Below are 21,134 nucleotides of genomic sequence, written 5' to 3'. Positions count from 1 at the left end.
AGTTATTAAAAGAAATTTTTTTAAAAGATTTTCTCTATATACTCTTATGTAAAAATTGATCCCCCAATTGTGGCCCCACCCTACCCCCGGGGACTATGATTTGAAGAAACGTGAATCTACACTACCTGAGGATGCTTCCATTTTAATTTGAGCTTATCTGGCCTAATAGATTTTGCGAATAAGATTTTTAAAGATTTTCTCTATATATATTCCTATGTAAAACCTGATCCCCCAATTGTGGCCCCACCCTACCCCCGGGGATCATGATTTGAACAGACTTAAATCTACACTACCTGAGGATGCTTCCATTTTAATTTGAGCTTTTCTGGCAAAATAGTTTTTGAGAAGAGGATTTTTAAAGATTTTCTCTATATTCCTATTCAAAACATGATCCCCCTATTGTGGCCCCACCCTACCCCCAGGGACCATGATTTAAACAAACTTGAATCTACACTACCTGCCGATGCTTCCACTCAAAGTTGAGCTTTCCTGGCCTAGTAGATTTTTTGAGAAGAAGATTTTTAAAGATTTTCTCTATATATTCCTATGTAAAACTTGATCCCCCAATTGTGGCCCCATCCTACCCCAGGGGACCATGATTTGAACAAACTTAAATATACATTTCCTGAGCATGCTTCCAATTTAATTTGAGCTTTTCTGGCTTAATAGATTCTTAAAGATTTTCTCTATATATTCCTATATAAAACTTGATCCCCCAATTGTTGCCCCACCCTACCCCCGGGGACTATGATTTGAACAATTTTGAATCCACACTTCCTGAGGATGCTTCCATTTAAATTTGAGCTTTTCTGGCCTAATAGTTTTTGAGAGTAAGATTTTTAAAGATTTTCTCCATATATTCCCATGTAAAACTTGATCCCCCAATTGTGGCCCACCCTATCCCCGGGAACCATGATTTGAACAAACTTGAATCTACACTACCTGAGGATGCTTCCATTTTAATTTGAGCTTTTCTGGCCTGATAGTTTTTGAGAAGAAGATTTTTAAAGATTTTCTCTATATATTCCTATGTAAAACTTGATCCCCCAATTGTGGCCCCATCCTACCCCAGGGGACCATGATTTGAACAAACTTAAATATACATTTCCTGAGCATGTTTCCAATTTAATTTGAGCTTTTCTGGCTTAATAGATTCTTAAAGATTTTCTCTATATATTCCTATATAAAACCTGATCCCCCAATTGTGGCCCCACCCTACCCCCGGGGATCTTGATTTGAACAGACTTAAATCTACACTACCTGAGGATGCTTCCATTTTAATTTGAGCTTTCTGGCAAAATAGTTTTTGAGAAGAGGATTTTTAAAGATTTTCTCTATATATATTCCTATGTAAAACCTGATCCCCCTATTGTGGCCCCACCCTACCCCCAGGGACCATGATTTAAACAAACTTGAATCTACACTACCTGCCGATGCTTCCACTCAAAGTTGAGCTTTCCTGGCCTAGTAGATTTTTTGAGAAGAAGATTTTTAAAGATTTTCTCTATATATTCCTATGTAAAACTTGATCCCCCAATTGTGGCCCCATCCTACCCCAGGGGACCATGATTTGAACAAACTTAAATATACATTTCCTGAGCATGCTTCCAATTTAATTTGAGCTTTTCTGGCTTAATAGATTCTTAAAGATTTTCTCTATATATTCCTATATAAAACTTGATCCCCCAATTGTTGCCCCACCCTACCCCCGGGGACTATGATTTGAACAATTTTGAATCTACACTTCCTGAGGATGCTTCCATTTAAATTTGAGCTTTTCTGGCCTAATAGTTTTTGAGAGTAAGATTTTTAAAGATTTTCTCCATATATTCATATGTAAAACTTGATCCCCCAATTGTGGGCCCACCCTACCCCCGGGAACCATGATTTGAACAAACTTGAATCTACACTACCTGAGGATGCTTCCATTTTAATTTGAGCTTTTCTGGCCTGATAGTTTTTGAGAAGAAGATTTTTAAAGATTTTCTCTATATATTCCTATGTAAAACTTGATCCCCCAATTGTGGCCCCATCCTACCCCAGGGGACCATGATTTGAACAAACTTAAATATACATTTCCTGAGCATGCTTCCAATTTAATTTGAGCTTTTCTGGCTTAATAGATTCTTAAAGATTTTCTCTATATATTCCTATATAAAACTTGATCCCCCAATTGTTGCCCCACCCTACCACTGGGGACTATGATTTGAACAATTTTGAATCCACACTTCCTGAGGATGCTTCCATTTAAATTTGAGCTTTTCTGGCCTAATAGTTTTTGAGAGTAAGATTTTTAAAGATTTTCTCCATATATTCCTATGTACAACTTGATCCCCCAATTGTGGCCCCACCCTACCCCCGGGAACCATGATTTGAACAAACTTGAATCTACACTACCTGAGGATGCTTCCATTTTAATTTGAGCTTTTCTGGCCTGATAGTTTTTGAGAAGAAGATTTTTAAAGATTTTCTCTATATAATCCTATGTAAAACTTGATCCCCCTCTTGTGGCCCCTCCCTACCCCCGGGGACCATGATTTGAACAAACGTGAATCTACACTACCTGAGGATGCCTCCACACAAGGTTAAGCTTTTCCGGCTGAATAGTTTTTGAGAAGATTTTTGAAAAATACCAACAAATTTTTAATAATTCTCAATTATCTCCCCTTTAAAAAGGGCGTGGCACTTCATTTGAACAAACTTGAATCCCCTTCACCTAGTGGTGCTTTGTGCCAAATTTGGTTGAAATCTGTCCAGTGGTTCTTGAGAAGAAGATGAAAATGTGAAAAGTTAACAACGACAACGACGACAACGACAACGACGACAACGACAGACAACGGACAAATTGTGATCAGAAAAGCTCACTTGAGCCTTTGGCTCAGGTGAGCTAAAAAGCTTCATATATGGCCATAAAAAGTTTTAATCTATTTTTAAGAGTTATAAAGTTAAATCAGCTGCTATTGTTAGGCAAATTAAGTCAGCACTCTATTTGGATTTTTTTTTAGACTTTTGTACACAGGAAACTGACGTTTCATTTAATGATATTAATTCATGGTTGCAATCCTGTAAACAAAACAGCACTTACCCCATCATCTAGGAAATCTACATACTCTCTCTGGATATCAATCAAGCGCTGGTCAATATCAGTTGCCATATTTTCCTTCTCCTTTACTCAGTTTTTCCCTCCCTGCTTTGTTGACAATGTGCTTCTTTCGCGCCGTTTCAATCACGTGACTTTATTTTTCGGCAATACCTCGGACGTTATCCCAGGTGCTCGAAATTCCAAAATGGCTGCGCCCATGAAAATAGCGAAGTTATTTAGATTCCCAATATTTATGAATTGATTATAAACATAGAGTGCATTATGTGAGGAAATGTGTAACATGTCAGCTACAAAACCAATCAAAGTTTATTTACAAAATGACAAGCCCCTAATTTGGAGTTCTACAGGTATTTTTAACACGTATTAATTAAATGAAAACATATCAATGTATACTTTTTTTAGTGGCTCTTCCGTTGGGTTAGGGCATGGAAAATATCCGTCATTGAAAATCTCTTTACACTGAGACTTTCTCAATTAGCAAGTTGATCTGATCGTAATTGACTACAATTTCTGTGCACATCTCTCCACCCACGGGCCCTGGAAGTTATTGTAAATATATTGCACTTTTTTATACATGCACATGCAATATATTTACAATAACTTCCAGGGCCCGTGTCTCCACCGACAAAACGTAGGCTAGAGTTATTCCAAAAGTTTGTCTACCTGGTGTATTTGTGACTTTGAAAACAATGAATAAATGAGAGTAGCTTGAAGGCTTTACATTAGTGTACACTTATGCACCAGTGTTTAGCTTCCCAAGGATGATGAGTAAATATAGACACAAAATCAAAAAATATGCATACCAACAGTGTAAATTGCAGGGAAATCCGGTTTATTAGGATAAGAAATGCAAATATAAGTTAATTATTAATGAACTTCCAAAGTGGCGTGATTACTTTCTGGATAGAAAGATAATAGCGCCTCTCCCATTATTTTGCCTACTCCTGTGTTTGGACGGAAAGTACCTGTTGCTGAAAATAACTTCAGGTACCTAGCTGTTGCAATATAATTTTCGAAACCTGATACACTGTACTGATTTTATAATGGTGTCTGTATCAACTGATTTGTCATAAATTTTGGGAAACTCTGTGTATAACAGTATTAAGTTGATATTCTGAACCGTGATAAGTTCAAGCAAAGTGAAATGGATATAAGTGTAAATAGAGTACATGTACAGTGTTAATGAAGAGAACTGTTTATACTGGGTGTACTCATACTCAGATTGAATTAAACAAGATAATTTTTTTTAAAAAACCAGAAGGTTAGATATGTGTAACTTAATCTCTCTATTCTGTTCATGTTTCATTTTAAGTGAAAAAAAAAATTACTACTTAGTGGATTCGATCCAGCGACCACAAAATCAAAAAGACCTCCGCGTTACCACTAGGCCACGCATCTAACATTTTCAACAGATGCATTTTCAATATATATGGCTATAAACATGATTGTATTATAAAAGACTCAAATTGAAATATTTGTCTAATTTTCAGTCCGAAGACCACGTTAAACCAAAACTAATTCAATGTAAACGTGTACTACAATACCTGTAGAACATAATTTTAATCATAGGATGTCTTTGGTTTAGAGTGGTTCAAATAGTCAAATATCCAATTTTTTATCGTATACTAACTACTTTCCTATATATCCCTAACAAAACCTGAATATTTTAATGATGTCGTGTAAGATAATTAAGACTCTTAGAGGATGGTGAATGTGTAATTTGCGTTTCTTTGAATATATTTACACTAAATATTGTATAATATTGAAAATGTCTGATGTTTGCAAAAGGCTATATTTGAGGCCAAATGGTATATTAAATGCGCCATACCTCTTTTGATCTGTTCCTGTGCGAAAGTTCTCCTTTCCAACATGGAGTCCCAACATGGGTGCTATTTTAAGGGGTAGCTGATACATGTATATATATTTTGTGAGCTACATTGGGAACCAAAAATCCAAGGCCTTTTATAAAATAATACTGAATTTATTGTATAAATGGTCTCCTCAAGTGATCCATAATCATATACAATTATAATATTATTAAAACATTCTCATTCTCTGCATTCACTCATTAAATTTATCATTAGGTAGATGGTATTTGAATTACATAAATTTAATTAAAATAACTCACCATGTATAACAGCGATTTAGTACTAATAAATAAATTTTTAGTGGAGTTGACGAGCTATAAAGCAGACATCAACTGTCTGTCTCGGGTGGCGTCATTATATTAATTCTCGAAGTTCGTGATATAAATTTGTTTATATAAACTGACATGGGCACTCACTCAAATGCGAGAAACCACCTATCCACCCCCCAAACGCAATCACGTGACCTCTTGTGCGTTTATACTACAAACCTATGTATGAATGAAGCAGTGTGAATGGAAACATATGAATAATGGGAAATGAAAACATGACTGTTGAAATGAATAATGTAAATAATGATTAATAATTAACTAAAATGATAATTCTGTGACAGAAGGATGGTCAAGGTGCAAAAAAAAGCAGAGGAGATGCTAATCTAATGAAAATCTTGCTTTATTATACATTAAATATTATACAAATCAAAATAATGTAAAAATGTTAATAATTTTATAATACAATTAAGGAAAGTTTTAGAAATATAATACCAGTAATAAGGAATATTCATTCTATTAGAAATCATTATTGAATGCTATTAGGTGATGATTATGTTCGAGGCATGATCAAATCTCACAATAAGCTTTTCTGGCTTTATTGGATTGTATCCATCTGCAACAAAAATTATCACCTCATAATCATGATAATGCTCAAGACTGATTTCTTTTTTCTAAATAAAAGGTCTAAAACATAAATTTATGAATATTTATTTTCCATGTTAAAAGATGCTGTCAAAATACGAGAGGAGTGGAGGATTGTTGGGTGTCTGATTGGATGCTTGCCTCGACTACCCAGGCAAAACAACCATCTTGGTTTACCCCTTCAACTTACTAAAGAAGAAGTTACTCTCTTGCTTGAAAAAGGTACATGAAATCATAAATAGGTAATTTTTGTAGAAATTGTTTAAAATTCAAATGAATTAGAATAATAAATTTAATGGAATGAAGTGTATGAAAATTCAAGCATAATGGACATGTTATTTTGAATATTCAGAAAAAGTAACATCAGTGTTATCCAAAGGCGCTCAAGATTGTGTAATTTGTACATGTATTATGAGTTTGTAATGCATGTAAAATTATAAATAGGTGCAATATTGCTTCTGAATGATGCTACTGGATTAAAGGAACCTAGTGAAAAGGAACGAGAGGAGTTTATTGAGTACAGGGAAGCCAGCTACCAATCACAGGTGCTATCTCTAGTGAATAATGTCTACCAATCCCAACTTAAACAACAACACAATCTCCTGGGCCCTACATTTCATTTTGATAATTTGGTTCTTTATAAATATGACTCATTAACCTTGATATAATGGATCTCAATGTACTTATCACAATATGATGTTATCTGGGACAGGTGGATCTGTTTCGAGCGGAGAGGAAGAAGGAAATCTACCAAAACATGGCAAACATAATAGAGGGGAAAAAGGCAAAGGCTCAAAAGGAAGAGAAAAAGGACTCAAGTGAAGCAACAGAGCCATCGGAAAAAGAAGAGGACTTCAGTATTGATGTAGACAAAGTGCCTATCCCTCCAATACCCAGAAAGTTCAGCCTTGTCCAGATATTTACCGGTACATGTTCTGGCAGAATGACAAAATATATGATTTTAAGGTGGCTCAGTTTCTCAAACCAGCAGAAAATTACTTGATTATGAAAGATAGCATGATGAATAAGAAGTATATGACCCAAATAGGTGAAAAAAAAATTGGATATACATGTTAGAAGTATTATTTTTAAAAAATGATTTAATAAATATAAACAAAAGCCCCAGGCGGATTCAAACTTTTGATCTGCAGTTCACAAGTCCGATACTTTAACTGCTGAGCTATGATGATAGACAACTGATTTGAGTGATACAAACAGTTTAACAAAACATTTTAATCGCCATCTTGTGACATAGTGTCTTTAAAAACATGTCTTGGTATTGTGAGGTACCATAGATGACCATATTGTATATTCTTCCAGGTAAATACTTCTATATAAATGGTACAAATAATGTCTTTCTGTGAGAGACTGAATTACTTGTAATGTGTTTTGTTGAAATCCACCGTCAGCTGTACATACATATATACATTCTTTGGACATGGCCCAACTCACAAAAGTTTGCCCTGGTGTGAGGATAATCTTTACATATGTATTTCGAATTGAAAGAGGGGAGGGGGTTGGCATTTGTGTCTCAAATACAATATTATTATTAATGACTCATCTAGTTTTAGGTATGAATTAAAAAGTAAATCATGTACAGTCAAGCTTCATTAACTCGAACTAGATGAGACTGTTAAAAAACTTTGATATATCTGAGTATTCAAGATATTGAGGGTAAAATACTTAAAATATAAGGGGTTGGGACTTACAAATCACTACGACATATCCATTGTATTCGAGATATCAGTGTTCGAGATATCAAAGTTCAACTGTATTATTAACCATCCTCTTCATGAGATTTACCTATACTATATACCATATGTTGCCAGATACCATATGTTGCATGAGTTAGACCTTGTTTTCAAACATTTCAGAATCCCCCTATCGGCTGGATCAAGAAATTCCTGCTGAGTGGTCACATCCAGAGAGCAAGCAGGAGCAACTGAGATATCATGTGTACAGAGACTTGTGGAACCAGGGCTTCTTCCTTTCAAATGGCAGCAAGTTTGGAGGAGATTTTCTGGTTTACCCAGGTAATGGAATCATTGGGCCAAAAGGTTCATCCTGTTTTAGCATACTAGTATGGCTTGATCCTCATACCAGACTCTACCTACTGATGTCTGATAATGTACTCTCTTTTATGTTTCCTAGTGATTTAAAAGAGAATTACTGAGTTTGTTTTAATGATAACTAAAAATCAGCTTTTTCCAGCTATGGTTTTGATTTGTATAGTTGTACTTGGTGTTACCAATCTTCCTCTGGCCCCACCACCACCAAAATTTTCAAATCACTCAACTCAATCCTCAACTCAAATCCTTAAAAGAAAAGTGCATAAACTTGAGGTAAAAACTCAGACTTGAGGCTGAGTATTGACTTGAGGAAGTTGGTGACGGTGGGGCCAAATATCTAATGAACCTTTTGATATATAATGAACCTTTGATATCTATAAATGAACCTTCCTTTAATATATATATTTAAGAAATAAACAACGTTATTTAGTGAACATGGCGTTATGAATAGCAATTGCTCTGTTGGCATATTCCATGATGCGCGCTAGCGCATCATGGAAAATATGCCAGCAGAGCAGTTGCTATTCATAACGCCATGTTCACTAAATAATCGTTGTTTATTACTTATATTTGCATTTTACCACTCGCAAATACCCTATATTAGCCTAGACCTGACATTTAGCTATTACATCAAAAGTAAACATTCAGACTGTAATGTATCTTTTTAATTCACATAGATTTGTTAACAGAATCAATGATATGTTATAACAGTAATTCCTTTAAAATGTTATCAAAAACATGTTTTAATATTACATGTAAATACGTCAATTTTAATCGAGTTGGAGAAAAACACATGATGTATCGTATAGTGGTATAAATCTATAACGTCATGGACAAGTATATATAACGTTACACCTTTATGACGTCATAGTATACTGACAGAGCAATTGCGATTATAGAGAAATAATTGCAGCTCCTCCGTATGGGCTTACAATGGGAAAGAACAATGGAAATGCAAATATAATGAAATAACTGAGATCTATGTTTTTTTTCATTACCTCAGCTGATATCTAACCAATTACAATAGCAGCTGTAGCTTCACTGATATCTAAATAGGTGATTTTATTTTACAGGCGACCCATCTAGATATCATTCTCATTACATAGTAATTTGCATCCCACATGATAAACCAATGTCTGCCCTGGACATTGTGAGAATGGGAAGACTTGGATCCAATGTAAGGAAAACAGTGTTAATGTGTTCCCAGGACTGCAATCAAAGGATTTCTTATATATCACTGCAATGGAGTGGGATCAGCTGATATCTCTTCAATATCTGATATATTTAAGGACAACATCCAACCATTGTCTACGGAGTTATTGCTAAATTATATGTAAGATATCTCACTATTAGTTAGTGGTACTTAGCAATGACCATTGTGGTTTTGTAAAGTATTTACCACAACATTTATCCTAATGAATGCATGTACTCGATGGCTTATGCGGCTGAAACAACACTAGATGTCTTGTGAATACTTTCCTTATTCTATTTAGAATGAAGATTTTTAAAAATTTTGAGATATTGAGTGGTTGAATTAACATATAGTGTTAAGAACTGTAGATTGGAATACAGTGGAGGCTGCTGCAATCAGAAGTGGTTCATGACAGAGAACTCAGTGGGTCTGTACATTTATACAGAGAAGTGATATTATTGCTGTGCATGACGTTGATTTAATAAAGCTGTGTAACAAACATTAGACCAGGACTACCTTATATTTCATAATTAGAGATGCTGTAAATCAACTTTTATTTGTGAGGACTTTATTTCGTGATTTACTTCCAATAAACTGGTCTGTGAATACTAATGTTAAGGGACCAAGCCTTATCCAGACCCTTCTTAATATAACAAACATACATTTGTATGACAACATCTGGTCCCCAGCGAGAAATATCTGCGACAACAAGGCTCTCATGAGCCTTGCAAAAATTTCATGCATGCGAATAAAAGTTGGTTTACAGTATACCATATGCACAGTATGCATGCCTTATCAAAATCATCATGGAAAAAGTGCAATTTGTTTAATTGTGGATATTTAAATTTCTTTGATTGTTGAAAAAGAGTGATACATATAAATAAACCAATCCTGCGATGCATCTGTAGGTGGTACAGTTTTCTCTACAAACTTTGATGACCTTCATCTTAGAACCATTTTACAAGAGTTTGGACTGTAGGTAGTTGTGTCAAACAGCATTATGAGGTAGGCCTGTCTATTTCACTGCTAGCCACTCAGCTATGTGGCTCTTTGAAATCAACAAGATTTGCTGGGTTTCTGAGCCTAGACTATGCAATTGGTGTATATTTCACTTAAAACCAGCATCATTTTAAACTTGTTTTGATTTAAGAAATAGATAATTATGTCCTTCTGAAAGTGAAAGGTCTTGTTAAAATGGTTCTAACCCCTGGAAACAAGCATGTGTTTACATCAAAGTACCTGAGCCCTTTTTTCAAAACTTCAATTCCTCTACTGTACAGATTAAAAGAAATTGGAGAGAGTTAAATTATTAAATGCAGCTTCTAAAGTTCTTTTAATAGAGCAGTTTATTTTTTAGCTTAAACTGAAAAGGGGAGGAAATGGTATATTTTTTTTCTCTGAATGAATTTCAACACTTAATGAAAAACAACTTTTTTTTAATGTAAAGATATAAATTTATTCAAAATATAATTTTTGAACATGCACATCACATTTTGCATAAAGTTCATTTCGGAGCAACAAAGTAAATCAATCTGTTTATTAAAGACATGCCTGTTAATACAATGTGCTGATTATCTTAGAATATAAATGCTGCAAAATTTGAATATTTTATATCGGCTTGTGAAGAGAATTTTAGTATAATTACTGTTAAAATACAAATGGGCTTAAAATCGGGAAAATACTAAATAATTCATAATTGAACTTATTCGTAATAGTGAAAGTAGTAAAATACAATTAAAAAACGATATATAGACTAAAAAAACATTTTGAAAAAAATAATCAAATTATATATATTAAAATATAAGAATGCATCAAACTCTAAAAACACTTGTTCATTTCCTGAACACTTAAGATAAATGAACACATCAAAAAAATATGAACAATTGAACACAATTGGTGGATTTTGATTTAAGATGGCATTAGCCTTGTAAAGATGGCTGAAACCTTGTGGTTACATAGCTGCCTGCTGATACTTGATTTGTTGAACTTGGCAGTGGTAGAAAGTTCACATCTTGGTGTCCCGTATTGGACACTGGCTTTGGGACTAGGGCACCACCAGGTGGCACTGCTCAAGGAGGGGACGAGTCTCCTTTGTCTCTGTTGAAGGTCAATGACCGGGAGAGTCATATTATCTGTGCTATAAGCGCCTCAGATTCTGCTTTCCACGTTTTCCACCTATTTTTGAGTCTTTACTTCGTTTGACTTTGCTCACTGTTAATTGAACGCAGGGTCTGCTTTGGTGGAATGGGTGAAAGCACTTGACACAGTAATCGAAATGGCACTTGTCTGACTGGCACACACCCCTCTCTTCCACAGGGTACACAATGGCAGCTTGTTGGCACATGGGACATTTGGTCATTTTCTCCTCATTTTTCAGAGTTCCAGCAGTCTGAAATAAAAAGTTATGAAATCTTGAAATAAGTCTCTAATGTCAATAAGTAGTATTTGACGTTAAAAAAGAATGGGATGTTATGTAGATATTTGTGTCTATAGACTGACCTGTACAAAGAGATCCCTCTGGGTGCCAATGGAGCAGGGTGGGGGGACTCGTTCCTGCACTGCCTGGACAGTACTCAGCGTGGTCTGTTCCCCTACTGTGAGGCCTCTCCCCACTAAGTCCAAGTCCTGGGGCACTTTGTGACTCGCATTTTCCTGCAAGTGATTGAAAAGAGGTCATGATATGTGCATCATCCAATAACATGTTTCATAAAGTGTAAATGTTAATTGTTAATGTAGTTTAAAGAAACTATAATTTATTTAGTTTTATATTTGTTCTCTATTTCCAGTTAAAATGTTAAGTTTTTTTTTTCAAATGGAAGAAATTAATATCTGTTTAATGCCTTTATCTTTTTAGATAGCACACTGCTTCTTATTTTTTTACCTTGTCTCTCAATTTCAACAATCTTTGCCTTTTTGTTGGCTTCTTTACTGCCCAGCGGCTGCACACAGATCGCCATGTTTTGTCAACTCTGCACATCCTAAAATATGGACAATGAAATGAAGATCTAAATATATGTGAATTGACTTCAAATCTTGATGTTGCTTGAGAGAAGTTCAGGCACTGAATGGAGAAAATCTGTCCTGATGAGTTGTTTTATACCAAACTTGGCATGATGAAGTGATTGGACCATTAGGGGCAGCCTCATCAATAGCAGTGTGGCAGCAACTTTTTATTGATTTGGCATTGACAGAGTCATCAATGCCAGGTTCAACACTACGTATAGAGAGACTGTGTGAGGGCTGGGGGGCATGGGTTTACTGTTAGACCATCAGACTTTTCTGGGCCTTGGTGTTTGTTTCACACCCTGGGGGTGTATGTTTACAGCCCAGTGTTGGGGGCTGGATTAGCACAGTAACAAATCATGGACAGTGATGATGAGTATTACCCAGTGTCAGTACTTCTGTACATATTTGTGAGGTCACAACTGACCAGTTTCACAAACAATCACAGGGCCAGCCGAGGGATAATCCCCCCAGGCCTGATCCAACACAACAGATCCCCCAAGCTGTCGATAGACTCTTGGCCACTTGATCACAATAACTGGATTTGTACTGCGCATACTAAGTCATCATTTTAATCCAGCAAATATTTGGGGGAAATATGTGATTTTTACACAAACACAGGATTAGGTATTTAGAGAACATAGACTAAATCCATCAGTAGCTGGCCTGAATGAGTCCCGATAATTCCTATTGAAACACCATTTGAGCTTGGACTCAACTTGATTTCTTTTTATATATATATCAATTTAGGATTATGGAAATCAAAAAAGTTTACCATTTCGTCTTCTCCATACTTTTATCCATTTTTTGTTGATTGTATCATGTCAGATCAACAGGTGAACGGTGGACACAGTGAAAGAGTGGATGAATCAGAATACAGGACCCGGTTTAATATTATCAAGTAGTAATTTGGTAGAATTATACAACTGAACTCATTGATGAAATGACCAAGACAAAAAAACCCATAAACTCTGTTAGCATAAATTATTCTTGATCAAGTTGATCTACACTGCTAGCCTCTTATTTCAATTATTAGAAACCTATTCAGCCTTTTACAGTTCAGTGAACAGGAGGCAAGGCAAGTCATATTTTATGAAGAATAAAAACGAAAAGTTGGAAATTTGCAACACAAAGCAACATTTTAAATGCCCTAAATCTTATTTATATATTCCCATGCCTAGTTTTTGTTAATTTTAAGTTACAAATTTTTTGAAAATTAAATCACCAACATCATGCCTGTAAACGATTTGCATGCATATTCACTATATCTCATTATATATTTCTTTTACTTGTATTACATGTACTAACCTGCGGATATCTGAAGCCTGGAGATAACTGACAATTTTCTCTATGATAATCCCCATCCCTCTGTGGTCAAGTTCATGAATCAAGTCTACTTTCTCCAGCCCCATCTTTCTGCCAATCATTCTGTCGGGTACTTTAGGCATGCACTGCTTTAACACTGCATCAAATCTGTCTGTCAAGTTTGAACAAGATGTTTGAGTTCTCGAGGACGAAGAAGGGGCAGATGAGGTTTCAGACTCCTCAATAAGCATGTCCTCAGCCTCATCCTCCAAACTGTAGTGAGGAATGGGACTCTCAGTCTTGTAGGGGGAGAACTTCTCAAACACTTGTTCCTCTTCAGGAATTTCGAAGTCCAGTGTGTGAACACCGAGGGAGAACCTGGGCACATGTTTGTCTGTCTGTAGTGATCCGCTGATCTTAACGGTCGGTGTGGGACTTGGGCTCAGATCCAGACCGGTCAGTCGAAAGCTGGTGAAGCTGCCCCTGCTTGCTGTTGGTGTCACCTGACAGGTGTCATCTCCAGCACTGCTGCTACAGAGGGAGTCCCCATACCCACTATCGTTGGGGGACCAGGCACTGGTCGACAGGGACCGAGGGGGGAGATCACTAAGTTTACTGTGTACGACCGGTGTACTTGTACTAAATGCTCTTCCCTTTTCATTGAAGCCACTCAAATCTGGACACTGTTCTAGTTTATGATGCTCAAAATCCATCTGAAAAAAACCCAACGAAAACAATAACATATCAGTGAATAAAAACTTTTTAGGCTTGTGGGATTCAAAACTTATTAATGTAATATATCAGTATAAGCACACAATGAAATGACCAAAACAGTACCTGTCCCTTTTCCAAATAAAATAGAAATCAGTAGATCCTATTATCATTTATAAAGAAAGATTGTTAATCCAGAATCACTCTCAAAGAATGAGAGAGATAAGATTATTAAAAGTTTTATTGTCATTATATAAACAATGGTATCTGCAATTTTTATTGCTGCAGGGGAATTTTTTTGTTCTGGATTGTTTATTTTTTAAGAGATAATTATTTAATAATAAGATCAAAACTGGAAATTTGTACCCTGGGGCAATAAAATTCATATCACATGTGAGGATTGCTGTACCACCAGGGGAATTAATAGACTTCTAATGAAGTGTTTTCTTAGATCAAAGGCTTCAGCTTGTTGTAAAAACTGCCAAAGCTGTCACCTGTCTTATCAGCTTGGAATCCTACCATGGTTTCAATCCACTTCAACTGGAGGTGTTTTACAGTTTATTTAACACTTAATTTTCGTTCAAATGTACATAAATTGATTGTTTGGTTTTTAAGCTGTTAGTTTTTTGCATATTAAATAAATAATGTTAAGATAATTAGTAGGCATACATTACATGTAAGGCGTTGACTCAGTTTCTCTCAGCATGATCAGAATGTTGATCATTGTTATAACAATTATAATATAATTCATATCAACTTCATCAAGAAAAATAAAATTTTGACAATTAAAAAAAAAAGAAATCAATTTCGATTATAAATATATGTATGAATAATTATTAAAAAAAATTGAATAGTAATAAAGCATTTTATTAAATTCATTTTATTAAATTTATTTTATATGATTGAAAATTTAAAAGTTATGTTGTGTCATGAATTATAAATGTGATATTATTTGAATAAAAATATTACAATATGGACATAATTGTATATTAATCATTTAAAAGACAATTTTATATAAATCAATGCTGCATGGAATAGCCGACAGTTATGTCATTTTGTGGCGCGTGGATTTCAAAAGAACATGTCCTTTATGTTGAGATTTTTTTTTATGATGAATGAAAAATATAAATAGAACATTTACTAACAACTTAAAATATATTTTTTATCCTAGAAATATTATTTGGTAATACTTTAAAAAATATATATATATAAACCATAAACACGTTTACCATCCGGCTTAGTCGTTCGACAGGCGGGAAGCCTTCCTTGTCAAATATAAATAAGTCAATGCTGGAGAATTAATAGATATCAGATTATCTTACCTTTCTGACGTAAATCACTTTCTCATTTCAATTTTTAAACTCTCTTGTGTTCAATTCTTCCACGATATATAAAGTTTCGTGATGAAAACTTGCACAAATATCTACTCGGTCTCTGTGTGTTTTTCACTCACTTGGCAAATGTTTCAAATGATTCGCCAAAATGTCGTTGACCAATCAAAACAATGCCGGATCACCTCTTGACTTTTCGATGCGATCCTACGAAGAAAGGTATAACGGAAGTTCGCTGAATGTTTACAAGATAGAATTTCGTCACTTCCTCCAGCAATTTCACATGGCGTTTCAAGTTAGAACTGGAGAAGATTAAATCTTTAATGCCTTTGAATCTCATAACAAGATATTTTTTTTGCAAATAGGTAAGCGTAAGGGTTTTTAGATTTGTGTATTGTACAAATTTAACATGTTGTTTCACAGGTGTATCGCCCTAAGCATGAAAAATCATGTTCCAGTACATCATCCTCTTATATAATATAGTTCATCTTTAAACAAATTAATATTGAAATTATTTCTGTGATGTCGTATTACTCTGTTTATTATGAACTCTTTAAAATGAATATATGATATATATGTTTTTGAAGAATATGTAAATATTCATCTGATAAATGCACATTTACACTCCTTTGCTTTCTATTTAGTAATTTACGATGACTCAATGTAGTGCCAAATATAAATAAAGTGTCAGTCTTTTAACAGTTTGGAATAGGATAAAGGTTTTGCGGTGCTGTAATAGTTCACGGGTGTTGTTTTGAGATCTATTTTTTTTGCCGAAGTACACCATATACCTGCTGACATTAATGCAATATATTGCTATATTTATTTTTGCTCCAAATCACGCGGATGTACAGAGTGCATGTATATTAGGTAAGGAAGAAATGTTTTAAAATGAGTTAAAAAAATCTTTGTTTTAAGTGGTATGCAAATTGTGGCTACAATCATTTGACACACCAGCTGGATAAATTGTTGGCATTATGTTAAGCAATGAAGAGAAATGCAGATGTAATGGTAACAAATCATAAGATCAATGTTTTCAATCAGAAAGAATGAAGTGGGCAAGACTAATGTTACTGAATACTGAAGAACGGAGTCCGGTCAAGTCGTACACAGACCAACTCGTATACAGGTCAACTCGTAAACAAAAATTTCCGTATAAACAACCAAAAATCAGCTCGTATACAAAAATTCCCGGTGTGGTTAACCGAAAGTCAACTCGTATACAAAAATTTCATATGCCTTTATAATTTATGTCAAATATTAAATATGATAATAAATATAACAAATGCTGCACGCTAGTCATGAGTCAAATATTTTTACAACAGATGATGTATTTAAGAAAATATTATATAATATGTTACACCAAAAGATGAATTTCATTGTCTAGAAGGGTGATTAGTATAAGCTAACGTTAATGACTCAAAAATACCTTGTATACGAGCTGACTTTGGTTTTTTATGCGGAAATGTTTGTATACGAGTTGACCTGTATTCGAGTTGGTCTGTGTACGACTTGACTGTATGGAAAATGGAAAATAATTCATTTTTCAACACATAACCTGTTTTAGAATTTCAGTAAAACATGGTTATAGCGAACACACTTATTATGAACTGATGCATGCAGCGAAGTGATTTTCCAATCTAATTAAACTGGCAAAAAGCTGAAACTGATATACATGTACAGAACTTTTCATTCTCTGACCATGACAGCTTGCAACCAGTATGGAACAGTCAAAGGATTCTAGCAATACAGATCCAAGGAAACAACAGACAATGATCTATATATGTGGAGGTAACTTTTATTTTTTATACTTTTAAACTATTCATGACATGTTTAAGAAATTAGATGACAGTGGTGTTGGAAGCAAATTACTAATTAAAAGGACAAATTTGTATCTGATACATGTACTACCAAAATGATTGGTACTATAAAACGACATTCATTTTTTCTCATTTTTATTTAATGCTCTAAGCTTTATTATACATATATAAAGTTGCATATCTGATTGAATAGTGAACAAACATATGCAATCATCAACTTGGTTTGATTTTAACAGTAATAGTTCTTTGTTGTCTGTTCATTTGCAATTTCAGAATGCCACCAAGAAAATGAAATTAAAGCTAGAGATCCAATACGATGTAGGGAGTGTGGTTACAGAATCATGTACAAAAAGAGGACAAAAAGAAGTATCCTTCTCACCAATTTCAATAGAATAGATGTTGATATGTGTTTGAGATCAAAATTTATTTATAATGTTTCAGATCCCAGCTTTCTATATCATAATTTGGTTTCTAAATTTTCCAATAGCTTTTTTTTTTCACGGTGTTTCACTATGTCTTGCCCAAAGAATTGTTTTTTTGTCATAGTTCCATTAAATACATTTTCTTTTAGGGTCAATTCACATGCACAACTTGTGTGTGCTTTCCATGGAAAACTGATTTCTACTTTATGTATTACTGATGTACTAAGCAACAGTTCCCAAGTGCTAAAAAGGTGCAATTTACAGCGCTGAAAACTTGTGCTAGTTTAAGACTACCTGTGATTAACCTTATCTGTTGAAAGCATTGTGTAAAAAATAAGATTCTTTAGACAATTTATTTCTTATGTCATTGCTGTTCTTCTCTAAACATGACAACTGACCTCAAAAAATGAAGTATATTTTAATTCACATGCAGATTGAGAGTCTCAATTTTTACATATTAACAAAGGAAGCTGCTTCACTTTGCAGGGCTTTTAATGTTCTTTAACTTAAAAGAGGCGAGTAAATTGATGATGTCTGTTGTCAAACATCTGAGGATTTCTTGGGATATAATTTTTTGTAAGTAATGTGTTAGGAAATCAGGTTAATTAGTCCAAAACTAGCAAAAGTTAATTTTTTAGCACAGTACATCACAATTTTTTTGGTATGCGAAACACTGTAGTTCTAAGGCATGTCAATCGAAATTTTTCCTGTAGATCCACAGATCTGCAGCACTTTCACAAACTCATACAGGAACACATCTGTGCCACTTCTCAGTCAATTGGCCATTCCCAAATTGCCCAGAAACACCGTATGTTGTAGTTGAGCATGTTTTTATAATATAAAATGCTTTATGTATTAATAGAAAAATCATTTCTTCTTCATTTATTACAAGACTTAAAAAGTTGATCTCTTTGTTTCAAGACCAATTTTGAATGAGTAGATGAGAGAGGGATTTTTCTGCTAATGACAACTGACAAAATATGTTTCTTAAAACTAGATGCCTTTTTTATAAAAAATTTCCTTAACTTGATTCAGTGATTGTTTTCGACGCCAGGTGAGAAAAGAAGACGTGTGTTCTGTGTATCATTGTGTTCCATCGTCCAGCCAGTTCAGTAAAGAACTACCCATTATTTGTGCAGCTGTATCATAAACACAAACATTTCTGAGATCAGTTTCAGGCTGTGCAATAAGCCATTGCATCACCTTGTTTTCACATATTAAAATATAAATACATATCTTTTTGTGTTTTTATATTTTTTTGATTTATAAATGCAAATTCTAATTATTGCCATTGTAAACAAGTCCAGATATAATGAAAATAAAAAACAAACTCATATATAAATATGGGATATAGATTTATTTATCATACTTAACGAAGAATTGAAAGGAAAATATATTTTGCTAGTAAAATTTCAACAGAATGAAACAGGACAGCAAAACAGCTTGAATCTGTGATGACAGCAATTCAAGTAGCAAGAATGTGAGGCAGTGGTCATAAAAGGTTTTCGACACCTCAGATACAAGGACATCTTATAAGTATTATCAGTACTTTTAGTTAGTTTAGAATCACACAGGTGGATTTAAAATATTCAATAAATAAACCCTTTACTGAGTGACGTGTTTATGCATAGAAGTACACATAGGATGTGCAGAATTTTAATGTAAAGGCCTCAGTAACAGTATGTGGTGCATCTTCACCAGCCTCTTTTCAGTTTGTTCTCTCGGTCCTGTTGAGCGCACCGTAGACCAGTTTGCGCTGGTTCAAAACTGGGATCTAATGACAGGGCTTTCTTCATGTCCATTATAGCATCATCAAATTTACCTTTAAAAGAAATATCTATAAAAGTTTTTCATTGATTGACAGAAATCTTTTATGATAAGAAAAATAAAAGTACTGGGAAATAAAATATGCAGTAAAATTGTATATAATGCCAATAAATTATAAGGTATAGAAAATTCTTGTAAGGGTATTGCTTACATACAAAACAATTGCTTGATACCTTATTATCATTAAAAACCTTAACTTTATACTGTTTCAATATTAATTAACAATATTTAACTTCGAAACAGGCTTCAAGCAATCGTAGAAATAGAAATAGGAAATGCTGGATCAAGTCTGGACTACAATCACAGAGCAAGGGAGGATTCTGGGCACTAGATTTTAAACATTTTTTGGGGTCACAAGACATGATTTGAATAGGCCGCAGACAATGCCTGTATAAGCCTTATACTTGATCTGGTTATGGCATCGTTTATCCTTGGACAGTGCTGTCATATAGTTTATCAGTTATAGTTTGATACCGTTCATTGAGTTTGACTCGAAATGATCTGATATGGACAAGTTCCCTTGTTCAAACAAGCCTTCATCGCCCATAGTTGAGTGAGAGCTTGTTTTTATCACTGGTGTCGGAAGCAAATTGAAAGTGGGGGGGCTAGACTAATCCTCAGAAATATTGAGGAAAAAAAAACTAATTCCAAAAATCATGGAAATCCTAATCCGTGGGGGGGGGGGGGGGGGGGGGGGGAGTATAGAGTATACATGTACCTATACTTCAAAAAAAAATCTTACCTACCAAAATTTTCCCCCCAAATCATGAAATTCCTAATCCAGGGGGGGGGGGGGGGGCTAGTATGCCTTTGACTCCAACTTCTCAATCTTTCAAGGTAAATTTAGGAACAATTATCTTTGCTGCGAGAAAAAGTGGGGGGGCTGAACCCTCTATGATGCTATGTCCCTAATGGTTAGGTCTAACTTTGCAAAAAAAAAGTGGGGGGGGCTAAGGCCCCCCTAGCCCCCCCGGTTCCGACGCCTATGTTTATAATCTGTCTATATTTCTCTCAAGATAATTCAACAGAAGATCACATACTCAGCCTGTATAAAACCGTCCCACGGTTATAGTAAGTGATGCAGGAACTGGTATTAAGTTTCAAACTCTCTGTGTAGTCAGTGATGGCACCGTCAAAGTCTACTGCTTTGTATTTCAGGAATCCTCTGTTGTTGAAGGCCAAAGCTAACTTCTCGGACCTAAAATTGTAACCAGCTGGTATTCCAAATTAATGTAAACAATCATTCCTAATTACCTAAAACTGAATCATACGTTTTCCCTACCATATCAAATACCTTTCGCTGTTACCAAGAATGATAAACAGGTTCATCACGAGGAAATTCGAGTTATGTGATTAAATTGACTCCTATGTATACGGTATTAACTCACAAAGACTGTCGATTTGGACATGCCAAGGCTTGGTTAATAAACTCTGTATATAAATCGGACGCTATAAGATTGTTGGAGTTTGATTCGTGTGATGTTGCCTCCTCAAATATCCTCTCGGCCTCCTCCATCTGTTAGCTGTCATCACGCATGAGTTGTCGTTCGTTATTTAAAAAAAAAGGGGGGG

At 34.8% G+C, this 21,134-nt stretch overlaps 4 protein-coding genes and 1 long non-coding RNA gene across 7 annotated transcripts in view; 2 read left to right on the top strand and 3 right to left on the bottom strand.

Annotated features, from left to right (window-relative positions):
- The window catches only part of LOC105343172 (zygotic DNA replication licensing factor mcm3), a 14,163-nt gene extending 10,917 nt beyond the window's left edge, over positions 1-3,246 (bottom strand). Inside the window, exon 1 of the mRNA XM_034480378.2 lies at positions 3,086-3,246. Within this exon, the coding sequence (XP_034336269.2) occupies positions 3,086-3,154 (69 nt within the window). The 5' untranslated portion in view covers positions 3,155-3,246. The remainder of the gene's footprint in view (positions 1-3,085) is intronic.
- Positions 3,247-3,261: 15 nt separating this feature from the next.
- Positions 3,262-9,647, top strand: LOC105343171 (tRNA-splicing endonuclease subunit Sen34). Its single transcript, XM_011450421.4, has 6 exons — positions 3,262-3,450; positions 5,967-6,104; positions 6,327-6,427; positions 6,595-6,808; positions 7,757-7,915; positions 9,025-9,647. Exons 1-6 carry the CDS (start codon positions 3,375-3,377, stop codon positions 9,210-9,212), a joined length of 876 nt encoding a protein of 291 aa, XP_011448723.3. The 5' UTR covers positions 3,262-3,374; the 3' UTR covers positions 9,213-9,647.
- A 1,412-nt stretch (positions 9,648-11,059) lies between these two features.
- On the bottom strand, positions 11,060-15,687 carry LOC105343175 (F-box only protein 43). Its single transcript, XM_034480342.2, has 5 exons — positions 15,485-15,687; positions 13,455-14,164; positions 12,025-12,121; positions 11,643-11,795; positions 11,060-11,532 (listed from the first exon to the last, which is right to left on the bottom strand). The coding sequence occupies exons 2-5, from the start codon at positions 14,162-14,164 to the stop codon at positions 11,281-11,283; spliced, it is 1,212 nt and encodes a 403-aa protein (XP_034336233.2). The 5' UTR covers positions 15,485-15,687; the 3' UTR covers positions 11,060-11,280.
- Positions 15,688-15,869: 182 nt separating this feature from the next.
- LOC136275241 (uncharacterized) lies at positions 15,870-17,273 on the top strand. Its single transcript, XR_010713764.1, has 2 exons — positions 15,870-16,363; positions 17,061-17,273. It is a non-coding gene; the product is annotated as an uncharacterized lncRNA (long non-coding RNA).
- Positions 17,274-18,790: 1,517 nt separating this feature from the next.
- Positions 18,791-21,118, bottom strand: LOC105341603 (tetratricopeptide repeat protein 32). Of its 3 annotated transcripts, none has more exons than XM_011448195.4 (3): positions 20,951-21,118; positions 20,603-20,760; positions 18,791-19,557 (listed from the first exon to the last, which is right to left on the bottom strand). In XM_011448195.4, exons 1-3 carry the CDS (start codon positions 21,076-21,078, stop codon positions 19,430-19,432), a joined length of 414 nt encoding a protein of 137 aa, XP_011446497.3. In that variant the 5' UTR covers positions 21,079-21,118; the 3' UTR covers positions 18,791-19,429. The 3 variants fall into 3 exon arrangements, with proteins under 3 accessions (XP_011446497.3, XP_034336249.2, XP_034336244.2); XM_034480358.2 differs by having other exon boundaries at positions 20,857-20,996; XM_034480353.2 differs by having other exon boundaries at positions 20,845-20,985.
- Positions 21,119-21,134: the final 16 nt, after the last annotated feature.

Source organism: Magallana gigas, chromosome 5 (assembly GCF_963853765.1).
Source record: "Magallana gigas chromosome 5, xbMagGiga1.1, whole genome shotgun sequence".
NCBI lineage: Eukaryota > Metazoa > Mollusca > Bivalvia > Ostreida > Ostreidae > Magallana > Magallana gigas.
This window is presented reverse-complemented; position numbering and strand designations above follow the sequence as displayed.

Coding starts and splice junctions, on each gene's coding strand:
- LOC105343175 (XM_034480342.2), bottom strand. CDS start 14,164: ATGGATTTTGAGCATCATAAACTAGAACAGTGTCCAGATTTGAGTGGC. Junction 12,122..13,454: donor CAGGCTTCAGATATCCGCAG/GTTAGTACATGT, acceptor TCCATATTTTAG/GATGTGCAGAGTTGACAAAA. Junction 11,796..12,024: donor TGTTGAAATTGAGAGACAAG/GTAAAAAAATAA, acceptor AATCACTTGCAG/GAAAATGCGAGTCACAAAGT.
- LOC105343171 (XM_011450421.4), top strand. CDS start 3,375: ATGTGTAACATGTCAGCTACAAAACCAATCAAAGTTTATTTACAAAAT. Junction 6,428..6,594: donor AAGCCAGCTACCAATCACAG/GTGCTATCTCTA, acceptor TATCTGGGACAG/GTGGATCTGTTTCGAGCGGA. Junction 7,916..9,024: donor AGATTTTCTGGTTTACCCAG/GTAATGGAATCA, acceptor TTTATTTTACAG/GCGACCCATCTAGATATCAT.
- LOC105341603 (XM_011448195.4), bottom strand. CDS start 21,078: ATGGAGGAGGCCGAGAGGATATTTGAGGAGGCAACATCACACGAATCA. Junction 20,761..20,950: donor TGTCCAAATCGACAGTCTTT/GTGAGTTAATAC, acceptor TTACAATTTTAG/GTCCGAGAAGTTAGCTTTGG. Junction 19,558..20,602: donor GACGGTTTTATACAGGCTGA/GTATGTGATCTT, acceptor TTTCTTTTAAAG/GTAAATTTGATGATGCTATA.